Source organism: Loxodonta africana, chromosome 10 (genome assembly GCF_030014295.1).
Source record: "Loxodonta africana isolate mLoxAfr1 chromosome 10, mLoxAfr1.hap2, whole genome shotgun sequence".
Lineage (NCBI taxonomy): Eukaryota > Metazoa > Chordata > Mammalia > Proboscidea > Elephantidae > Loxodonta > Loxodonta africana.
In genome coordinates this window covers 112102893-112125505 of record NC_087351.1, presented here as the reverse complement: position 1 = coordinate 112125505, position 22613 = coordinate 112102893, and the positions used below count along the sequence as shown (strand labels likewise).

At 56.5% G+C, this 22613-nt stretch overlaps 1 protein-coding gene across 2 annotated transcripts; it reads left to right on the top strand.

Moving 5' to 3' along the window:
• Positions 1–12759: 12759 nt before the first annotated feature.
• Positions 12760–20790, top strand: DLK1 (delta like non-canonical Notch ligand 1). 2 transcript variants are annotated; one of them, XM_064292974.1, is made up of 6 exons: positions 12760–12977; positions 14195–14261; positions 14668–14798; positions 17389–17533; positions 19216–19495; positions 19715–20790. In XM_064292974.1, the coding sequence occupies exons 1-6, from the start codon at positions 12911–12913 to the stop codon at positions 19961–19963; spliced, it is 939 nt and encodes a 312-aa protein (XP_064149044.1). In that variant the 5' UTR covers positions 12760–12910; the 3' UTR covers positions 19964–20790. The 2 variants fall into 2 exon arrangements, with proteins under 2 accessions (XP_064149044.1, XP_064149043.1); XM_064292973.1 differs by having other exon boundaries at positions 19216–20789.
• Positions 20791–22613: the final 1823 nt, after the last annotated feature.

The window sequence follows — 22613 nt, the reverse complement described above, 5'->3', positions numbered from 1 at the left end:
TCTGTTTTTACAAAGATGGGGGTTTTGAGAGCTTTTATGGGTGTCAAAGAAGGGGCTGGTGGGGTGATATGGGCTGAAAATGCAGGACTGATGGGGGACAATGAGGCACCTAGATGAGTGTAGAGTTCCCAGCCTCAGCCTCCCCAGCTGGTCCTTCCTGTGTTTTGGGCAGCTTCTTCTGTTTCCTTTGTGAACTCTTCTTTCCCATTCCTTAAATGCTGACGCGCCACAGGGTTTCATTCTGGATCGAATCTCTTGACTCACCTTCTCCTTGGGTCACACCTCCCACACCTTGGTCTGCCACCCTTCCGGGCTGGTGGACCCCAGCCCCAAGCTCTCTCTCAAGGTCCAGCCACCATTCCTGCATCTCAGACTCAGCACCCCACACGCCAATTGTCTTCTTCCCCATAAACTAGTTGCCCTGCCTGTGCCCTCCGCCCTGGTTTTTGGCCCCTCCATCCCCTAGGCCGTTGTGAACATCTTACCCGGCACCTCTTTTTCTGGAGGTCATGGATGCTTTGTTGTTAGGTGCCATGGCGTGAATTTTGACTCAGAACCACCCCATGTGACAGAGTAGAACCGCCAAAGGGTTTTCTAGGCTGTAATCTTTACGGAAAGTAGCCTGATGGTGCAATGATTAAGCACTCAGTAGTCAGTCAAAAGGTCGTTGGTTTGAACCCACCAGCGTCTCAGCAGGAGAAAAGGTCTGGTGGTCTGCTTCCATAAAGTTTTAGAGCCTTGGAAACTCTATGGGGCAGTTCTCTTCTGTCCTATAGAGTCCTATGATTTGCCATTGACTCAGTGACATACAATAACAATCTTTACAGAAGCAGATTGCCAGGTCTTTCTCCTGCAAAGTTGTTGAGTGAGTTCAAACTGTGACATTTTGGTTAGCAGTCAACAGCTTAACTGTTGCACTGCCAGAGCTCCTTAGCACATGCTGATTCCTGGTCTGGTGGGCTTACCCCACTCATATGCCCCCAAATGCTTTCAAATTTTATTGCCCAGAGCCAAATCTTGGCTCCACCAGGGACTGGCTCTTTAGCCCCAGGAAGCTACTTAACTCCACTGTAAACCAAGAAAACCAGTTGTTCTACTCAGCCCTAAAAAGAAATGAAGCCCTGATAACATGCTACGACCTGGATGAACCTTGAAAACATTATGCGGAATGAAATAAGGCAATCACAAAAGGATAAATATTGTATGACCTTATATGAAATAACAAGAACAGGCAGATGCATAGAGAAGGGAGCTCAGTGGTGGCTACCAGGGACAAGAGGGAGGGGGAGAGGGGGCGCGATGGTTTAGGAAGCAGTGAGTGTTAATGGTGATGGAAACTGGGCAATGGTTATGGGTGATGGCTGTACAACATGATTAATGGAATTGTTACCGCTACACTGTACACCTGAAAAATGTTGAACTGGCCAATGTTGTGTTGTATATATATATATTTTTTACAACAATAGAAAGGAAAGAAGACCAGTTGCCATGGAGTCCATTCCAACTCATGGCAACCCCATATGTGTCAAGCATAGAACTGTGCTCCACAGAGTTTCCAATGGCTGAGTTTTGGAAGTAGATCATCAGACCTTACTTCCAAAGTGCCTCTGGGTGAGTTTGAACCGCCAACCCTTCAGTTAGCAGCCGAGAGTGTTAACCGTTCGTACCACTCGGGGCTCCAGCTCCACCATATTAGTTTGCCATTGCTGCTGTAGTGCATTGCCACAAGCGTCAGTTACAGGACTAAAGTCTCCCTCTCCTTGCTGTCTGTCACCTGGGGTGGGTCTTTGCTCCTGGAGGTTGCCCACATTCCTTCTCACACTTTCCACATGCCCCCCTCCAGGAACAGCAAGGAGAGTCCTTTCTGCACTTTAAATCTCTCTGGCTCTAGCTAGGGAAAATCCTCTGCTCTTAAGGGCTCATCTGATTGGCTCGAGCCCACCTGGATAATCCAGAATCATCTCCTTGTACTAAGGTCCGGGTGGTGCCAACAGGTCCTAATGTGCTTGACTGCTAATCAAAAGGTTTTGAATCCACCCAGAGACATCTCAGAAGAAAAGTCTGGTGATCTACTTCTGAAAAACCAGCCACTAAAACCCCTATGGAGCACAGTCCTACTCTGACACACATGAGGTCGTCAGGAGTCAGAGTCCACATCATGGCAACTGGTTTAACCTTGATTGCATCCGCAAAGTTCCTTGTGCCATGTAACATCACATATTCACACAACAACAATCTTCCTCAGCTGCCTTGTTTGTAAAATGGGGATGGTCACCCTCAGAGGGTTGTGTGGAGATGGACCTGTGGCCTGATTAGCAGAGTGGGGGCCACGCAGTCAGTGCTCTGCAGTGTCAGTGCCCGCCGTGCTCAAGGCCACTCATACCTCCTCTGGCTCCAGCAGGAATTCGGGGGAAGGAGCCAGTGCTGGTGATGGACAGAGGGAGGCTTTTCCCTAAGACCCACTGTCTGGGAGGGTCCTAGGCCGAACCCCAGACCCGCCTCTGTGGAGCAGGCCCTGGCTCAGGTGCAAATTCAGAGTCCGGGAAGATCAAAATCAGAAGGCCCTGGTGGTGCAGAAGGGGAAACCGAGACCCAGAGAGGGAAGGGCTTTGCCCAAGATCACAAGGGCCTGGTTGGCCCCTTGTATCTGCCAGCAGCTCTTCTGTGGAGTTTTCACTCTTGTAGACTCCAGCCCCCCACCCAGTGTGTGTCTCAGCTCAGATGGTACTTAGAATGCCCGCCCCCTACCCAGTGGGGATACTTCCACACAGGGGCTACGTGGGTGTGACCCATGTGGCACTCAGCAGCCCTGGGCCTGGCAGGCCTGCCCGAGAGATGCCCTTGAGGAGAAAAGCAGGCAGCCCACAGCTCACCAGCACCCCCGCTCAGGCTTCACCCTGTCTCCCCGATGCAAGTGCCACCAACCTAAATGGGCGCCAAAGCAGGACTGCAAGGTTGTACCCCTGCACCCCAGCTCCCATTACTGAGCTGGCCCAGTGTTGGATGCTGGCCGTGCTCTGAGCTGCTATAAACCCCAGAGTAAAGAAGGTCTGGGGAGGAGGCCTGGACTCCAGCTGGAGACCCAGGTTCAAGTCCTGGCTCCGCCTCTCAGAGCCTCCTCAGCCTTGGCTTCCTCAACCAGGAGGAGGAAGCCAGTGAGGCTCTGGGTTGTGCAGGTTTTTTGCCCTTTTCCAAGGATTAGGGTGTGGACGTCTTGGGGCGGGGAGGAGTCTGCTACCGCATCCACCGGGCCTCAGTTTCCTCATCTGTATACAATGAGGCGTTGGGCGATGGCCTCACAGGATGATTGGCACAGCGACAGGCACACAGTGATGCTTACTGATGTCAGTGTTCCCTGTGCTCAAGGTCCTCAAGCATCCTCCTGCCTCAGGATGCTGGCCCCACCCTTCTGCCCCTCTGCTGGGCACCTGGGGCCTACCTGCCTGGTCTAGTCGGCCAACTCCCAGGCCCCTGCTTCCAGCTGGGTATAGCCCAGGGAGCTCCAGCAGACCTGAGGGAGGACAGAGAACCAGGCCAGCCTCACCCCGAGGGGCCCCCATGGCCTGGAGCCTCCGTAATGGAAGGTAGTACTCCTGTTGCTGGTGACCGCACTCGCCCCAGCCTCCACACATAGGTGCGAGCTGGGCCTGCTGCCACCCCTGCATCTTCCTCACACCCTGCCCACATCCCTGTAAATTGTCCCTTTATTAGACGCTCCTCGTATTAACCATCTTGAGTGCACCATCTGTTTCCTGCTGGGACCCTGCCCGAGCCATACGGGCCTCCCAGCCTCACAATCACGGTCTCTTGTTAATGCAAGCTGATAGGTGGGGGGCATCTGGGGACTGATCCCAGGAGCTGATCCTGACCTATGGACCCCATTCAGAATTGTGGGTGTTGGCTAGGGTGCCTGGGGTGGGGGCAATGAAGGGAGATCCTTGGTGGGGAGGGGCGTGAGCGCGCCCCTCCACTGCAGATACATCCCCTCTGGCCAGAGTCCTTAGCATCCTCGTTCTAGAGGCCACAGCATGAGGGTGGCCAATACCAAATACCCAGCACTCCCTAAGGGCCCCAGCGATGTCTTTCTAAAGACTTGTCTGCTGTGCAGAGGTCGCCACCCCTGTTTTAAAGAAGTGAAGCTGTGGCCCAGGGAGTCTGACCCAGTTCCCCAATGCCCCCGCCCCCTGCCCCCATGCCCTTTCCCTTTTCCTGTCTTGTCCAGAGGGCCGACAAAATTCTGAACAAATAACAAATGAAGCCCCCCCCACCCCAACTTCTCTAGTTAGTAGGAAAAAATAAAATAATGCCCAGGGTGAGGTTGTGCCGGCGGGGTCCCCTCCACTGCGCAGACGATCAATTGGGGCCCTGTTGTTGGCCGTGGACAGCTAAGGCTGCAGCCCAGCTGCTCCTGCAGGGGAGGCAGAATTAAGTAAAATACAATCAGAAATAATTGGCCCATCGGAGAGAAGCTGGGGAAGACTGAAAAGAAATGAGGCTAAAGGCTGGAGGCAAATCTTTGCAGGGAGGAGCGGCTCCCAGGCTTTAAAGAGCCTTTCGGATCCCAGAGGTGCCCAAAGAGTACTTCCTTATCGATTCCTTGATAAGACGGTGCAATTCAATTCACAAATACTTAATGAGAACCTACTGTGTGCCTAATTCCGGGCTTGGAGGTTTTCAAGAGCAGGATTGATTTGGGAAGGACAAAACACCCTGCCTTCTGTCCTTCCTTCTTTCTTCTTTTCTCTTCTTCCTTCCCTCTTTCCTCCCTTCCTTCCTCCTTTTCCTCCTTCTATTCTTCCCTCCCTCCTTCCTCCCTTCCTCCCTCAAGGCGTTTAAGCAGGAACTCATCCTGCACCGCTGGCCTGTGAAAACCTCCCCTGGCTCCTGCCCTGCAGACCCAGGGGTGTTGGGAGGCTGGGGCAGGTGGGCCAGCCTGGGGGCTGCTGTGTCATGTCAGGAAGGGGGAAGCAGGGTGGACACGAGGGAATGGGTGGGAGAGCCATCTGGGAAGTACATGCACATGGAGTGGGCGAGGGTGAGGGTGAGGGGGTGGTAGAGATCCAGACCTGGGCCATAAAGGCCCAAGGGACTGGTCTCCATGCTGCAGACTTGCTGATGGGTGGTCAGGCCAGACGGAGGCTGGTGGGAAGAAAGAAGCTAAAAGGAAAAGAAGGGTGGAGGGGAATGTTGCCAGCCCAGGAGTCCTGTTCCGCACATTGCTCGATGCTGAGGTGTTGGAGTGGATGGCTTCAGAGGGGCTGGGTCAGAGTGGGTGGGCGTGAGACTATCTTCCCAGCATCCAACCTCACCCACCCTTATATGATTTCTCTGCTGTTTTGGGTCTGGGGGCTTTTTGGCCAGACCTCAGATGTACCTCTTTAAACAAGGTCCTGGGGGTTCCTCAAGGGGCTTTTACAATCAGCTTTACAGTCACCCTGGCAGGGGCACCAGGCACCAGCCTTCGAGTCCTGCTTTGTTACTTCCTTGCTGTGTGACTGGCAGAAACTGCCTCAGCCTCTCTGGGTGTCTGCATCAAGCTCTGTGGATGCCGCGGGAGCCCCCAAAGGGGAAGGGGAGGAGGAACGTGGCAAAGGGAGCAACATTTCTTTCTGTGCAAGGATCAAATGAAGGCTCACTGTAAAAGATCGAATGAGCCCTGGTGGTGCAGTGGTTAAAGAATTCAGCTGCTAAATGAAAGGTCGGCGGTTAGAACCCACCAGCCACTTTGAGAGAGAAAGATGTGGCAGTCTGCTTCAGGGAAGATTTACAGCCTTGGAAACTCTGTGGGGCAGTTCTACTCTGTCTCACAGGGTCGCTATGAGTCAGAATCGACTGGGCGGCAATGGGTTTGGTTTGGTTTGGTAAGATTCAAGCCAAATTTGGGTACCAAGCCATTCTGCTTGTTTTGGGGGGCTGGGGCCAGCACAGGCCAGGTGTCGCCTGCCCCCATCCCCAGCTGGAGCTTGACTACAGACAGCTAGGTAGGGCCTCTGGGAGGCACAGAGCGTCGCCATAGGAACCAAATCCTGAGGAGCGAAGAGGACCAGGCGCTGGGGGAGTGGGCAGGGGGCGGGTGCCGGCTGTGGCCTCAACGCAGCTGCTCCCCACATTCCTTGCTACGGAACTGGGGGGCCTGGAAAGGGAGAATCAGGTGGAGACACACTGCAGCCTTGGGCGCTCTCCCTTTCGGAAACCCAGTTTGGGAGGGCAGTCACCCCGGGGGTCCAGAGATAAGAGGTGGGAGAGGGCGTCGGGAGGAGAGGGGCACGCGACTGCGGCCAGTAGCTAGGACACCAGACCCTCCTGGGGGCCCCATGGTAACCCTCAGAGAACACTTTGTGCCTCATTCATTTATTCATTAATTCACTTAATCCACAAAGGCCCTGTGGGCAGCGCTGCAGGCCACCTCCAGCAGGGCATCGGACTGAATAAGCCCCTCCTGGCCCTGCTAGGGTCAAACACGGTACAAAATCCATTAACACTGGGCAGAAAGATTTGCGCGGAGGGGGTGCCACGCGGGCGCTGGAGGCGTAGGTACTTGCGTTCCCGTCCTGTACCAGGCCCTGGGCAGGGGCGAGGTGGTGGGAGCTGGTGGGGCATGGCAGGCACACAGGGGAGACAGGAGCCAGCGGGCAGCCTCCTGACCTCCACCTGTCCTGAGACCCTCTTTGGGGACAGGTACAGTGTCTTCCTGTGAAGGAGATCCCCAACACCTAGGACATAGGAACACCCCGCAAACATTTTTGAATATCATGAATGAAAAATGCTTTCTTACAAATAAGAGAATAAATACAGCAAGGGAGCCTCTTAAAATCCTTGAAAGCTGCATGTCTTTACATTGGAAATTTGACAGCCTCCTGCTGGCAGGGCAAGGCTAGCCGCCATCAACATCCCCCTTTACAGAGGCCATGCTGCGATGCAAAGGGGTATGATTCTGCCACGGCCCCCCTAGAGCTTGTGAGCTGAGAAGGTCATGTCCATCTGTGTCTGAAAGAGGTCTTCTGCCTTCACCTGGTCACGGTCTCCAGGACCACCGGTGGGCAGTGCAGGCACGGAGGTGCCGCCTGGTTTCTAAGACGTGGTGTCAAGTCTGGACGTAGCCTTTGCATAAGCCAACCCCTTTGTACACAGTTCAAAGGCAGGGGGGCTATAGGACAAGTGAGAATATTCCAGAGGAATTCAAATCCAACGTGTTCAAAGTTTTGCAAAGTTCTTCCACCTCTTTCTCCACTGCGCAAACTCTCTGAACAGCCTGTATTCTGTAACTATCCTTCACACACACTCACACATACACACACACACACGCTCACTGACACTCTCACACATACTCACACACACCCACACACACTCTCATGCACACTCAAACACTTGAACACTCACACTCATACATACCCACACATACTGACATATACCCACACACTCCCTCACACACTCACAGTCTTACACTCTCTCACACACACACATACTGTCGCACACACCTAGTCTCACAAGGTACTCACACACACACACACACACACACACACACACAGAGTCGCTCTCACATGCCCTCTCTCATGCCTTCAGGCCTCGGTACCAGCTAGGTACCAGCTTTCCTCTCCACCTGGAAGGCCCTCCCTACAGCTACGTCACCCTGAAGAACTCCTATGCACCCATGCAGACCTGGCCAAGGACGCCCCTCCAAGATGTGTTCAGTCCACCTTTTTCTCAGCTCCCCCTTTCTCATCCCTCTCCCAGCACTCACCCCCCAATCCCTATGCTGACTGTGTATTAGGTCTTCCCTCATGAACTCTGATGTGAGGACCCCCCGGCACTGAGCATGGGAACCCCAGCCCCCAGCAGAGCCCCCACACACAGTAGAAGCTCAGCCATTGCTGGGGAGACGAAAGACTGCATTTAAAGAGGGGGGACTCCACTTCATGGAAAATTAACTTCTGGGAATTTCTGATGAATGAAGAATTACTGTACTTTTTGCCACAGCTTGCGCTGACAGGCCAGGAGATGAAAAGGCTCCTTTTTCCTGTGGCCCTACTTTCCTCCATCCTGGGTGGGGCACGTTTACCTGCCAGGTGTGGGGGCAGGGCGGGAACCCTTCCAGAGACCCCCAGCCTGCCCCACGCACGGCATGACTCGGGGGTGCCCTTTAAGAGGGTAATTTGATTGATAACGTGGACAGTTAGACTTGTGAGCTTGACATCCACGTTGCTCTCAGTGGTGAGGATGGAAGCGAGAACAATCTATTTTTTAATCCTATCAACAGCAAGAAATCAGTTCTGTTGGGGAAAGAGGTGCTACCCCACAGAAGCCAATGCTAAATATGGACCCAAACAAACGAGCCTCCCTGTACTCTGTTTTCTCACATTTGTGGCTCGTGGGAGCTGATGGTGGGCCTGGGAGAGTCGCGTGGCATGCAGGCCTGTGTTGGGGCCTCGGACCCACCTGCGGCTCCACGCCCCCTATAGCCCCTGTAGCCCTGGAGGGCCCTGAAGGTGCGGGGAGGGCTGTCACGCGTCTCTACAGCCCACACACGAGGCTGGGGGCAGGGTGAGTGCCCCATAAGGCCATGTTCTCCCGGTTTGCTGCTGACAGCAAAGCCACTTCAGACTGGAGAGGCTTCTCAGTGATTGAACTTGAAACCAACATGTTCTGGAGCCTAAAGGTACTGGATGAGCCTCTCCCTCCCCCTGCCCTCTGGCCCCGGCCCCCTCCCCCCAACAGATAAAAAGACAATGTCTCTCCAGGATGGACTCTGGCCTTGGAAAAAATCATCCACTTTGTGGCAGTTGCATGAGTCGTTGGTGTTTACCTGAAACCCCCACGGCCACCCTGTCCCAGCGCCCTGAGCTCTTCCCCTGCCCAAGAAGGGAGGCCGGGAGCTGAGTTGGTGGGAAGCAGAGCCCTGGGGGTACCCCTGGGGTCCTCCCACTCTCCTCCACTCCACAGTCACTGATACCACTGCCCTGGTTGGCTAAACAAAGAGCTTGGCACTTGGATTCAGAGTAGACCCGGGTTCCAGGCTGAATTCCAGCTCTGCTACTCGTTTTTTTTTTTTTTTTTTTTAACTCATTAGTCATGACCTGTCTGGGACTCAAAGCCTCAATGTTCTCCTCTCGGAAATGGGGCTTGCGATCCTGACCCAGCCAGGCTGGGAGATGGCGTATTCGAGCTCCAGCCCCATGAGGCAAAACCAGAATCTAAATCAGAGAGGAAGCTGGGAGAGGCAGAAAAGGCAGCCCCTGTGCTCACCCTCCCCGCTTCCACCTGGACCCTTTCTCAGCTGTCCCTAGGATGCTAATGTAACATCCTCAGTCTCTGGACACCATTGGGGATCTCTCCGGCAAGGCTCTCTGGGAGGGAGGATGGAGACTATACTGGGGGAGGGAGGCAGGCCTGGACGTGAGTCCTTGCTGGGCCTCAGTTTCCCCATCTGTAGGATGCCCCACTAGGACCGGCTCAGATAGACACCCCCAAGGCAGAGGACCCAGTCTGAGCAGAAACACAGCCTCAGGATTTAGAATTCTCAGGCATGGGTGGGGGCTGGGAACAGAGCAGGACATAAGGGGGTGTGAAACTCAGAGCTGTCCTGCCCCTGCCACTGCGCTGAGCACCCAGGGCTGGTCTCTGAGGCCCCTGCAGCTGGGACCTGCTGCACTTCCCTAGCACAAATCGCGTCTTTATTCACCAGCTCCTTTGCTGCCAGAGTGAAGCCCAGCTAACCAGGTGGGCTCCGGGCAGGAGAAAAGCTTGCCCCTCCCTCTGGCCACCTTTGTTTGAAGGTCCTGCTGCCTGCTCTTCCCCTGCCCCTTGGGCTGTGAGCGTTGTGCTGTGAGCACCAGTGGCCCGGAACCGCCTGGCTCCCTGAGGAGAAGAGGGGGCCCAGCTAGAGGCGGGGGCCATCCTGAGCCAGCCTCTGCCCTGTCTCCCCACCCCCGGGGCCTGCTTGCAAACAGCAGAAGGAGCCGATTCCCCAGGGGCCAGGCTGGCATTTTCATGCCTTCTGTCTGTGCAGCCCCGAAGCCTATGACAGTCACCACCCTCCCTTCACCCGTTCCTCAGCGCCCCATCTCGGTGTCTGCGTGCTGGAGAGAAATCCGCAGTCTCCTGAATCTACGCATACGTTACCGAGACTGGACAGAGGCCCTGAGTGGGAAGGAGCATCCCCTAGACCATGTAGGAGGAAGGACAGAGGGGGCCGGGGCCGGCCTCGCACACACAGTGGTTTTCCATTAAGAAAAACTGAGCTGTCTTTGGGGGCAGGTGCAGTATCTCCGTTGATGGACAGGGAGCCAGGGTACAGAGAGGGCAGTGATCAGCCCTCCGCAGGCAGGGGATAGAGCTAGGGCAGGAGACCAGGCGCCCAGCACCATGAGAGTGCCCTTTCAGCTTAAGCCTGTTACATTTGGACACTGACTCCCTTGGGTGAGAATGACCCCCCCCTTTCCAAAACTGCAGAGGGTAGTGGGTGGGGACATGAGGGGTCTAGGCAGGGTGCCCCTAACAGCAACTGGACCCCTTCTTTGTGCACACACAGTCCACAGCCTGTCTTCCTGTTGTTGGCAGGAGCTGGGGAGACTGCCCCCCCAGCAGCCCAGCCCTCAGATCCTCCCCCTCAAGGCTTCTGGCTGACGAACCAGCCCTTCTTGAGCTGCCCACTGCTGTGTGGGATAATTTCGGAGACTGAGGTCAGGGGTCTGGAAGGCTGAAGAGGAAGGTGCCGGGGAGGCCTGAGAGGTTGCCACACAGTGGCCTGCCCGAACTTTCCTTCTTGTTGGGGCCCTGGACAAAGGGTTGTCCACCTCTGGACTCAGTTTCTGCACTTGAAAGGCCCCATGGACATGAAGGGGGTGACAGAAATGCAGGGTGGCTGTAGGGTGGACGCCCCACCCACCTGAGCCTCCTGCAGAGAACGTGGAGGGAGGGGACCTTCCACACAGGAGGTGGGAGGTAGGTGGGAGTCCCCTCCAGCCTCCTCCAGCCAGGAACAGGCGCAGCCCTAGCCCCCTTCCCAAGGGCCTCTGAGCCAGGCCAGTGCACCTGGCCTCCCCACCGGCCCCTCCCACCTCCATCTCCAAGTCCCAAGGTGTATCCTCAGACTGCCAAGGTCAGGTTAGATGGCCTGAAGGGGCAAGTCCTCTCCCCACTCCACCCCCACTCCCAGAAACAGATCCCAAGGGGCAGGGAGTCCCGCTACCAGCCCCGTGGGGGAGAGGAGCCCATGAACTAGCTGGGTGCCGGCTCCAGTACCTGGCATCTATACATAATTAGCCACGCAAATTATGCATACGCAAACGACCCATTCAAAGGTATCACCTCCTGTTATCCCTCCCAGGAGGTTGGACTTGCTTAGCCCCCTTCCACCCCCCTTCCCACTCCCCTCCGTCTCCCTGATCCTCCCTTCCAGAGGTGGGGGGGGGGGGGCTGCAGGGCTGCAGGCTGCAGCTCAGCTCCGGGCAGGGCTTGTCTCTAGCAGGGCTCCAAACTGAGGCTGGGCCTGAGGGGGAGGGTGCCCGAGGAGCTGCAGGAGGCAAGGCCAGCATCCCCCACCCCACATCCCTTCCACCTCTGGCTGGAGGTCCCAGTAGGTCTGGGATGCAACTGTGCACGCGAGCACCTGTGGGCTCTCCCACTGCGTCACTGTGGGCAAAGCTGGGGGCGATGGGCTAGGTGTGTGTGTATGTGTGCAGGCGTGCTCGGGGAACTTGCTTGTTGGGCGACCATTTGTATATGAGTGTTTTTTGTGAGTCTGTGACCAAGAGGTCATGATTTGTGACTTTTCAGGGCTGGGTATGTGTGCTTGTGAGTATTAGGTGTGTGGCTGTGCAAGTATGCATGAGGGTCCCTGTGCTCTGTGAGTGTGTTCATGCCTCCCCATGACTAAAGGCCCCGGTTGTGTATGTGGTGTGTGTGTGTGGAGTGTGACTGAATATGCGCATGGGAGTCTGCGTGCACACAAGCGTGTTTGTATGTTTCCATGTGCTTGTGGCTTGGAGCGTGCTTGTGCGTGGGTCCGGCCCGGCTGCAGGATGCCAGGGTTTCATAAGTGCGTTTCTCCTTGCCCTGTGTGCCTGTGACGCAGTTTGTGGCCTCCTGGCTGTGTTCTATAATGGGAGCTGTGCTGCAGTGTGTGTACGTTGAAGTGTGTGTGTCTTTCCGTGTGTGTTTGTGCTGAAGTGTGTGTGCTGCAGTGTTTGTGTTTCAGCGTGTGTGTGCTGCAGTGTGTGTGTGCTGCAGTGTGTTTGTGTTGCTACAAGTGTGTGCGTATTTCCCTGAATCTTTCTGGCCAGGAGTGCGTGCGCACCAGGCATTTCAGAAGTGTTTTTCTGGGTGCGTGTGCATTTGTGTCCCTGTTCCACGTCTCTGTGGTGTGTGTGTGTGTTTTTCGGGGTATGTGATGGCTGGTATGTGTGCTGGGACCCTTGCAGTAAGTGTCGGCGTGTCTGTTCCTGTCTTCTAAGTGCGTACTATGTCTTTCTGGGGTCTGCGAGGCCGGGCCGTGGTCGCTTCCTGCGACCTGTCCTGCGTGCCTCTGCCACGTGCTGTCCTGTGTGTGGAGTGTGGGTAACCAGGAGCAGGGTACCTGTGCCCCTGTACCAAGTGTACACTGCATGTGACAGCAGCTTCCGGACACCGCAGCGGTGCGGGGGCCCGCGAGGGGAGGGGGGTCGCCGGGCCTGGCCGGCGCCGCCCCGCGCGCGGGGGCGGGGGCGGGGGGGGTGGTAAGAAAAGGGCGGCGCGGCGGCGGCGGCGGCACTCGGCGGCGGAGAGCTCAGCGCGCGGCCCGGAGCAGCCCTGGCTTTCCCCTCGCCGCGCGCCCGCGCCCCCTTCCGCGTCCGCAACCAGAAGCCCAGCGCAGCGCCTCGAGCTGGACCCGCACCCGCACCGCTCCCGGGACCGCGCCCTCGGCCGCCCCGCGATGACCGCGACCGCAGCCCTCCTGCACGTCCTCTTGCTCCTGCTGGTCTTCGGCCGCAGCACCCATGGTGAGCCCCCCGGCGGCCCGGCTCGCGCCCCCTCTGGGGAAGCCTGCGACGCCCTCCCCGGCCGCCTGCTCCCCGCGCGCCCCGTCCCGTGCGCCCCAACTCCCGCCTGTCCCGCCTAACCCTAAGCCCCGCGCTGCGCCCGCCTCGCCCTCCAGCCACTGTCGCATGCCAAGCCCGAACCTGGGGTCCGGGGGAGGGGCGCAGGGGAGGTTTGGGACTCCAGCCCCTTCCCGCCCCGCAGAAGTGGCGCTAGGAGGGGTGTCGGTGCACTGGGAGAAGAGATATGGAGAAACGAGGTGATGAGGGGCGTTCTCGGCAAAATTGCTTCTTAGAGGTGTAACTTTGGGTGTCTGTGTGTTCCTCTGGAAACAGGTCTCTGGGGGCGTTGGGGGGTGACTTTGCCGTCCTAGCCCCATATTCCCAGCCCGAGCCCCTCCTGCGTGGCGTTTCTCTAGGTGAGGCGCTGCGACACTTCTGTCAGCAGCGGCCATGTGTCTCTGACAGCGAGAGAGTTGCCCCCTCCCGTCGCCACCCCACCACTGACTGCGTCAGTGGTTATTGGGTGGGGGGCTATCTGGAAAGCTGGAGTGAGTTGCGTAAATGTACACGGTAGGTGCCTATCAAACAGTGACAGAATCCCAGTCCGCTCTGGAAAACGTTGCGCAGTTCTGTTAATGTGAAGAGTCTGGGGTCAGGAAGATGGGGAGACTTGACCTACGCACCTGGTTTAACGGGGATAAGCTTAAAACAAAACAAACCCAGATGCCTTACCTGCGAGCAGGTGAGCTGTGTGGGTTTTCCGAGAGCTAAACATGGCAAAAATCTGCTCCTGTCCTGTCGCTCACTTTGCAAAAGTGAGGGTTTGGCTGAAAGCCCAGGGGTCAAATCTTTCCCCCTCGCAGGCTCCCCATCCTCGCTTTTCAGAGGACTTGTTTTGAATTTTCTTTGGGGGGGGGAGAAGGTGCCTGCCCTGCTCCTAAGAACAAGGGTGTGTGCTGTGGTCACCCCATAACCAGAAACATGGTAGAATTTTTTTTCCTGAGTACGTTGAGCCACATCCATCAACAGGTATGAAAGTGCGTACCATGTCAGGTAGGTGCACTGCCCAGGGCCCTTGGCTTCCTTGAAGGAAGCTTCGGGCTCTTGGGGAGGACACCTGCAGTGCCTTGGTCACAGAGGTGTCACAGGGTGAATCACGTAACCTGTTTGTGCCTCAGGTGCTGTTAACTGCTACCCGGCCTGCCACCCCATACATGGATCCTGCGTGGATGAGAACATCTGCAGGTGAAGGCATGACCCCCAAGAGGCAGGGGGCCAGGGCAGAATCCTGGGGGGGTCTCAGTGTCAGAAAAAGGGGGGCTTGGCCACTGGGCTGCGGCAAACAGTCACCTGCCCCTGTAAAGACTGATTGGGGAGGGCGGGGGAGAAGAGGGAGGGGGCGGGGGTAGCTGCAGCCAATGCGGAGTGAGACCACTGCAGCCACTGCGGCAGAGCGCAGAAGTGACGCAGGTTCTTGGGGACCCAGTGTCTGTTCCCCACTGCGTCACCTCTCTAAGCTTCTCATTCAGGTGACTGGCATCTGCCTCCCGGGACCCGTGGCCTGGCACTGTGCAAAGACCCTGAGGACCCTAGGTTCCATGAAGAGCCAGCCTGAGCCCCCCTCACATGTGCCCACTTTTCCTTCCCGCAGGTGCCACCCTGGCTGGCAGGGTCCCCTGTGTGACCATTGCGTGCCCTCTCCTGGCTGCGTCAATGGGATCTGCTTCGAGCCCGGGCAGTGTGTTTGCAACGAAGGCTGGGAGGGTCATCTCTGCGACATAGGTGGGCACAGCCTCTGCCCATCCCTCCCTTGCCCCTTCACTTTCCAACCTCCCCTGCCCTCGACCCCAGCCAGATGGTGTCTCCTCTCCCTTCTGCCGTAATACCCACAGCTGGCAGCTGTGTCGTAATGATCTGTGGACATACTTTCCGGGTTCAGAGCCTCCAAGGTAGAGACTTTAATTTGCTCACCTCTGCACCATCAGCGCCCAGCATCCACAGAATGCACAGGAAGGTGGGCGGGGGGGGGAGCGGTGGCTAGAGGGAGGCTGCTGGTTGAATCAAGAGTTACAAAATACACACACACACACAAAGCCAAGAGGGTGGGGTCCACAGCCCTGGGCCACCTGTCCAGGTCACTGAAGCTCCAGCAAGATCATGTGCAAGACTGTTAGGAGGCAGCAACAAGAGAACGAACCTACGAACCGGTAACCGGCTAAGTCCTGGGGGGATCAGGAACTCACTCTCAGGACACTGGGGACACTTGGGTTGGGGCCTGACTGGAGCGGTCAGGGCTAGTGGGAGACTGCGTGGGAAGTGGTTAGAGTGCGAATAGGCAATATCTATTGATTTCATTAATTTATGCCATCTTCGTCCTCTGTCACCCCGGGCAATTGCGAGTTGGCTGTTGTAGCCTCGTCAGGCTGCAAAAATGTTCATGTGGGCCCATTCTCATTTGGCGAAACCAGCCCCAAAGCCCTCGAAAATACCCCAGCAGCAGAGGCACCTGCCTGGCCACTGTCCTCCCCGCTACCGTTAGCAGAGCCCACACAGAGACACCCCGAGGGGTGCTGACAGGCAGGTGTTGGGGTGCAAAGTGGACACCCTGAGGTCAGAGAGCGGCTGCTCCCTCAAATCGGACTCCTGTAGGTTGTCCCATGGACAAGGAAACAGCCTTTTAAGATCTATCAGGCACTCGAGGTACGAACAGGGAAACTGAGGCCCAGAGAAGGGAGAGGATGTGCTGAGGGACATAAGAAGAGGGAAGAAAAGCCAGGCTAAACCCCATCCCCAGAAATGAATTAGTTCTCTGAGGCTTCTTGTTAGGGCCCTAGTTGGAGGCAGCCCTAAGAGGACATTTTTCCTGCCCTGTCCCTCAGAGCTGAGGCAGTTGGCTTTCAAAATCGAGCCCCCCCGCCCTCGGAATTGTCTTGGTCCTCAGGGCCCCCAGGTGGTGCAGGGGTTCCGCAGCTGACTCACGCTCTGGCCTGCAGCCCTGCACCCCTCACAGCCACGCCCTGCAGGAGCAGCAGCAGCAAAGCCACACATGGGATGGGATGAGGGGCTGAGCCTGCAACCCACCCTCTGCTTTAGAGCCCCAGGACACCCTGCTGGAATTTTCCAGTCAAAAGTGACCCTCCCGGGGTGGGGGGTGGGGTCCTTGGAGGGCCCCTTCCTCCAGGCTTGGGGTAGCTGGGAGGTCTGGGCTGCCAGAGGAAATGGCCTGTAGATAAGGGGCTGCCCTCTCCCTTCCCTGCCTTGGAGCCTTTCCCAGCCATGGCTGCCCTCCCGCAGCAGAGACCCCGGGCTGTTGCCTCATCACATTAGATTCATTCTCCTGCTTTTGGTTTGGTGGGCCAGCAGGGAAGAAGGGGCCTGATCTTCAGCTCACAGGCCCATGGGGCAGAGAGAGGCATGTGGCCAGCTGGGGTTGGTGGCCAGCTCTTTAGTTTAGGTCCCCAATGGCCAGCGGCAGGCGCCCTGTGTGCTAGAGCAGCTGCAGTGCCGTCCCGTAATGAGGGGGTAAATTCTTTTATGTCTCCCTGCACCAAGCTGGGCATGACAGGAAAACCGGTGGGCACTGGCTCGTTCTACCACATGGCTGACTGTTGGTGGTGGCCACAGTCCGGGTCTCTCTGAAAGAGGGGGAAGTCAGCACTAGGGTGGTCTCGGCTAGCACCCCTCCCTGGCAGGCTCAGCAGCTGGGCTTGTAGAAACCAAAGCTAACTGCCCCCACCCCCGGGAGACCAGGCAGTGAGAACCTCATCTTGTATAAGTGGGCACCGAGGCACAGAGTGGGGACCGGCAGGCTGCCACCCCCAACAGGGGTCTTCACGTCTCTGTCCCCCTGCCCCACTTTGATGGAAAAGCACACACAGCTGGTGCTTTTCCCAAGAGCTGATGCACTGGTCTTCCGAGTGGCAGGACTTGGGGGCAGCTTGTCTCTTCCCTGTCCCCCTCCGGTATGAGAAGCTGAAGATGGGTGTTTGTCTCAAGGAGAACGGCATTAGGCAATCTCAGCTCGGCAAATGGGACTGGGAAGGGCAGGAGGTCTGCTGGGCCTCGGTGACCTGGTGCCAGGAAAAGGGTGGACACCAGCAGCCACAGCTTCCTGACTCTGTGACCTTACACAAGGAAACCCCTTCAGCTCCCTGAGCCTCAGTTTACTCACTGCAGGGATTGGGGGAGTCACCTCAGCCTCTTACTCGCCCCCCCCCTTGGTGACAATTACCAGTGGCCACCAACAGAGCCATCTAGGCAGCTCATGCCACCCCCTCTCCACCCAGGCAGCCCTCCTGCCTGCTCCCCAGTACCTTCTTGGCTTCCCTGGAGTTGGGGGTGACAAGGAGGTCTGGTTTTCTGTGCCCCCTAGACGTCCGCCCTTGCACCTCGAACCCCTGTGCCAACAACTCCACCTGCGTGGACCTGGATACTGGCGGCTATGAATGCTCTTGCGGCCAGGGGTACACGGGATCCCACTGCCAGGAGAAGAAGCCTGGGCCCTGCGTGATCAATGGGTAAATATTCCTTCCCACCTGTGTGATTGGTGAGTGCTGCTTCTGAGTCCTGCTTTTATGCCCCTAAAGACCCTTTTCAGCCAAGCCCTGTGGGACCTGCCGCCTGACTAAAGATGAAGTAAGTGCTCCTGCTGGCAGCCCCATGCGGGGAGGGGGGGCTGCCCCAGATTAGGTGTATTCACGGGAACACGTGTCATTTCCATATTTCTTCAAAGGCTCCTGAAAGCGATTTCACATTCCGTGATGTTCCAAGCCTTGGTGTGTGCGCATGGCAGTAGCTTAGGAGGGTGGGGAACAGTGGCTTGGAGCTGCGGGGTTTTCTAAAGGTGCCAGGCCGGCTGGGAAGAGTTCAACAGGGCTGTCTGTGAAACCCCCCTGGTGAGCTATGCAGTTGGGTCTTCTTTGATGTCTGGGGAGGGAGCTGCCAGGCTGAAGAAGTGGGCTGAAGGGGCTGGGGTCAGCACAGGAGGGGGTGGGCAAGCCTGAGGGCCAGGGGCCATGGTCCCAGCTCTTACTCCCTTCAATGGGGTGGGGGCGCAGACAGAAGGACCGCTGTTCTCTGCGCCCCTCTGCGATCCACACTGTCTAGCATCCCTGTCTCCTTTCTGCTCTGAGCCTGTGCTGTCCTGGGGTGGAGCTTAAGCTGAGGCCAGGAGGCAGGGTCTGAATCTAAGAGTCCAAGGTAGACCAGTCCTGGGCCTGCAGCTGGCGGTAGGCTGGGATATCCTCCTCCCCAGACAAAAGCTGAAACACAAACTCAGCTTCCCTGGCCCCAGCATCCCAGGGTGGCAGAAAGGAGCCAGGAACGGGGAAACCGGTGCAGACAGGCATTACTGAGGGGCCTGGAGCTAAGTATTCCAGAGGGCCCAGAGGAGGGGGCAAGGCGGTGGAACGCCATCTCTGCTTATTAGCAGGAAGGAAGAAAACAGAGCAGTCCTTCACGTTAGTTTGCATTTCTCTTGGGCAGACTTGAGCCTTTGGCCCTGGCATTCCTTCAGAGCCTGGTCCTGCAGCCCGGAGTTTGCTTGTGTTTACCGCACCTTTCTTCCTGGAGTTTTGGCATTTACCAGATGACAAAGGGCTTGCTCCTTTAAAAGCACTTACATGAAATGTTCTGTGTGCTCCGCGTTGAGCAAACAGCTTCAGTCTGCAAGCTGCACTCTTTGAATGGACCCGCTATTAACGCCGCCAGCAGAGGCGGACTGGGTTGGGGGGGCTCCTTTCACTGGAGAGCTCCCAAGAGCTCCCGCACAATAGCCTGTGGGCCCACTCCACGGAAATAAAAACAGAGTCTGAATAGGGGGGAGGGGTCTTGGTGGTAGAGCTGGGGGTGGGGGTGCGGGAGTGAGCGGGCTCCAGGGAGGGACTTGCACCAGCCCCTGGTTATCATGAAGGTGCCCTCTCCCAGCCTCAGTTTCCCCATCTTTCCAGTGACTAATCGTCCGGCCTCTGGCTGGAGACACGACATGAGAGGTGAAAGAAGTTGGAGCACCTCACAGGAGGTCATTTAGGTGTTTGTGGTTGGCAGCACGTAGAGGGGTGAGGTGTGCACCTCACTTGGGGGGGCACCCCACCCTGGGACAGAACTGTGAGTCCCTGGCTGGCGAGACTCACCTCCTTCCCTGCCTTCTGTCCCAGCCCAGCCCCTGAGGGCCCGTTACCTGTCCCCTGTTGTGTTGCAGTTCCCCCTGCCAGCATGGAGGCACCTGCGTGGACGATGAGGGCCTGGCCTCCCATGCCTCTTGCCTGTGCCCCCCTGGCTTCTCAGGCATCTTCTGTGAGATCGTGGCCAACAACTGCACCCCCAACCCGTGCGAGAACAACGGCGTCTGCACCGACATCGGGGGCGACTTCCGCTGCCGCTGCCCTGCCGGCTTCATCGACAAGACCTGCAGCCGTCAGGTGACCAACTGCACCAGCAACCCGTGCCAGAATGGAGCCACCTGCCTGCAGCATGCCCAGGTGAGCTTCGAGTGTCTTTGCAAGCCCGAGTTCACAGGTCCCACCTGCGCCAAGAAACGGGTGCCCAGCCCCCAGCAGATCACCCGCCAGCCGTATGGCTACGGGCTGACCTACCGCCTGACCCCCGGGGTGCACGAGCTGCCCGTGGCGCAGCCCGAGCACCATATCCTGAAGGTGACCATGAAGGAGCTCAACCAGAGCTCCCCATTGCTCACCGAGGGCCAGGCCATCTGCTTCACCATCCTGGGCGTGCTCACCGGCATGGTGGTGCTGGCCACCGTGGGCGTCGTGCTGATCAACAAGTGCGAGGCCTGGGTGTCGAACCTGCGCTACAACCGCATGGTGCGCAAGAAGCAGAACGTGCTGCTGCAGTACCACGCCGGGGAGGAGCTGGCGGTCAACATCATCTTCCCCGAGAAAATCGACACGACCACCTTCGACAGGGAGGCTGGCGATGAGGAGATCTAGGCCGCATCCCCACAGGCCCCTCTATATTCTCACTATATGCGGTCTGTCCTAATCTTTGCGGCTGAATTTGCTATATTTCGTGTCGAATCTGGTGAATGCTATGCTTGCATTTATTGTCTTTGTGTCGCTGTGTGATGAAACGCAATGCCTGGCCACCCCTGCTTCTCCCTCTTAATGCATGATATATCAACAAAATAAGAATTTAATCTTTAAACAAGTTAAAGACATAAGCATGTTATTCTAAACTTATTTAATGAAATATCAAAAAAGACCAAAAAAAAACCAAGGTAACAGTACCAGGACTTTGTGCCGATGTTCCTCTCTGAGGGGCCTCGGCCACAGAGTCCTCGTGAAACCGCTACGACTACTGAGCACTGCAATCACTGTGACAAGGGCTAAATTCTCTTTCCTTGGTTATTTTTACACGCCACATCCGACTCGCACTCATGCCAACTTTTCCAACACTGCAACTCCTAGATCTTTCTGGTCAGTCTGAGATTTTGCAGAGTGCAGCGGCTGCGTGTCAGGCAGAGAGAGCGCCCTAGGTTGGTTGGCTGCCGCGGGGCTGGGACCCTGTCCCAGCCCTGCCACTAACTTGCTGTGAGATCCTTGGCGAGTTCCCTTCCCTCCTGGGCCTACCCCTTCTCCCCTCTTAAGGAGGGGCGTGAAGGCAAACCATCATTAAGATCCTCTCTCTAGCTTAAAAATTTGGAACGAACGATAGGAACCCAAACGGGCCCCAACTCGTAAAATGTAGGACCTGAGGAAGACTACGTCTCATCTCATGGTCCTAAAGGTTTTGGCCTGTCCTGGGTACTCACTTGATGTGTTGATATTAGTGCTAACTGCATTTCTCAGGGCGGGTGGGCCTCATGGCCCACCCGAGTTGCAAAAGGAAAAGCAGTTGGCCCCTTCGAGTCAGAATGTGCGATTTGGGGTTGCCAGGTAGGCAACCCCCCAGGGCCCCAATACTCTCCCTGTCTCCTTACCCTGTAGATCAGCAAGCTCCTGTGGAACTTCAGTGTCCTTCGAACCACAAGTGCCGCTGGCACAGTCTGAGCAGCAGCACAGCCTCCCCAAGGTTTTCACAGAGTTTTAGTGGAAATTGTCACTTGCGGAGTGCATCCCAGTTGTGTGGTGAACGTCGTACGAGACGTGAGCTATCCAGTCGTGAGTTTACATTTGTGTTGCTGAGCTAATAACCCTCAGATCCCTAAAGACCTAGCCAGCTTCCGAGTTACGGATTTGCCTTTTTTTTAAGAAAGAAGAGTAGCTATCTATTTTTTTGGAAAAATAGAAGGATATGGGACAGAGCTCTGTTTGGCTTTCCAGCTCTTGGGCTGGGCAGCTAAACAGCCCTTGGGTACCAGTTTGTAATATTTTGCTTCTTAAATTCTTTGGATAGGAAACTATACAACTTAGCTTTACAGAGTATTGCCTGCTGCACTTACCTTGCTCCGAATACTTAGCTCAGAGTTGTCATCATCTTCATCATCTCAGCCATTCAAATCATGGTCACTCCACACACACAGAAATCACGGTCACCCATCCATCAGTCATCCGAGTCGCTGTCATAAATCAGCCATTGACTCCATCACCCCTCAGCCCCTGGGCCCACCCGCCCCAAGTCCCTGGGATCCTGGCCCAAAGTGCCCCATCATCTCCCCTAAGCTCCCAGTCCCCATCACTCCTTGGCTTGTAGCATTGCCCCCACCCAAGCCCCTCCCCACCCTCGTTGCTGTGTCCCTGATGACACCCCAAATCCTGTTACCTTCACTGCCAAGACCCCTTTCCCCCACTCTTCCCACTGAGCCCCTCCCCAGCCTCACTCTGAGCCCCTCCCCAGCCTCCCCTCGGAGCCCCCCCTCAGCCCTTCCCCACACCCCCCCAGGGGCTAGCCTTAATTCCATAGCACAGTCACCAAGTCCACCTTCACCGTCACTGCCAGGCCCCCTTCTACCTGGCCCCTCCCGACCCTCCCCCAAACCTCTGGCTTCCCCACCTTGAGTCTCTGAGAACCTCACCCCAAGGCCCCCACCCTTCCCCCCCCGAATCATCATCTTCCGTCTTTTTGACTTTGTTTTAAAGAGAAATCAAAACAATTGGAAAAAGAAAAAAAAAAAAGAAAAACATTAAATAAACAAAAAAAAAAAAGAACTGTTGGTATGTGTCAGGAGGTATGTGTCACGCTGGCCTCTCTCAGCGTGAGACCTTGACCAAGTGTGTTAACGGCCTGTCCTCGGTTTTCCCAAAGATGAAATTTTCCTATTGGCCAAAATGACCAAATTCTCAACTCGATTCCGCTCTCGATGCTGTAAAGAAAAGCCACGTCCCCTGACGACAAAACAACAGGTCCTGTTGCCTATTTACCCCACTAAATAGACAACTGTTTGCATCCGTCCATAGTCATCCACCCTCCCATCCCATCCAGAAGCATTTCCACGCACCTGCTGAGTGCAAGGCAGTGTGCGGGGAGCTGCGGGGCGTGCAGGACGAGGGGGGTCGTCTGGGAGGAGTGGACACCCAGGTGTCCCCAGCAACCCAGCAGTGCAGGTAACATGCCGTGGGAGTCAGTGGTCAGTTCTGAGCAGGTCCCTCCCTTAGAGCCAGGCCATGTCACCTTCCCACGAGACAAAACATCTCTTACCAG